At 45.6% G+C, this 654-nt stretch overlaps 1 protein-coding gene across 1 annotated transcript in view; it reads left to right on the forward strand.

Annotated features, from left to right (window-relative positions):
* Positions 1-40: 40 nt before the first annotated feature.
* Positions 41-654, forward strand: part of LOC106511870 (myb-related protein B) — a gene marked incomplete at its 3' end in the record, with an annotated part of 2,230 nt that continues 1,616 nt past the window's right edge. Inside the window, 1 exon segment of the mRNA XM_014000598.1 lies at positions 41-454. Coding sequence (XP_013856052.1) covers positions 177-454 — 278 coding nt within the window.

A 654-nucleotide genomic window follows, 5' to 3' on the forward strand; every position in this document is an offset into this window, starting at 1 on the left:
ACTTTATACAAATATAATGTTAGTATTTTTGGGCACTTTCCAGATTATTCCACGTCTTTTTCAAGCCAGTCTTTGAAGAATAGAGATTTGTTGCGGTGCAGCACGTTATTTCATTGCTCATTTTATTTTGAAGGACCTGTCTGGGGTTCTGTTTTTTCCTGTGCAACTGACTGCGCATGCGCAGAGCGCAGTCACGTCACTTCTGTGGTTGGGTTGGACGAAGGAGAAGGGCGCGAGATAGAAAAATAGAAGCGCGGACACGACAGACTGGCTGCAAAAATAATAGTTTAGCGCTGGGCATCAAATCGCCTCTCCCCACCTCCAGAAAAACACCGAAGAGGCGACGTTACCTCTTCTTTAATAGTGGACGCCACGAACATCGAGCAGGGAGGAGAAATCACCGCACAGTTGAGCGGACTCGGAGGGAAATCATGTCTTCTTGGTGGCCGCGCGGGTGAGACGTTCATCTTTGTTGTCTGAAAGTTGAGCAAAACTTCTTCCCGGGTTTGATCAGCGTTTGGGTTAATACGCAGAAGTTATCTGAGCATTTGAGGCATTAAACTAACTATTTGTTTAATTTCTGCCTCACGTCTGCCGCCCTTTTTCCTGAGCACGGTTGTAGTCTTACGTATGTATGTATGTATGTATGTATGT

Source organism: Austrofundulus limnaeus, unplaced genomic scaffold (genome assembly GCF_001266775.1).
Source record: "Austrofundulus limnaeus strain Quisiro unplaced genomic scaffold, Austrofundulus_limnaeus-1.0 Scaffold3422, whole genome shotgun sequence".
Taxonomy (NCBI): domain Eukaryota; kingdom Metazoa; phylum Chordata; class Actinopteri; order Cyprinodontiformes; family Rivulidae; genus Austrofundulus; species Austrofundulus limnaeus.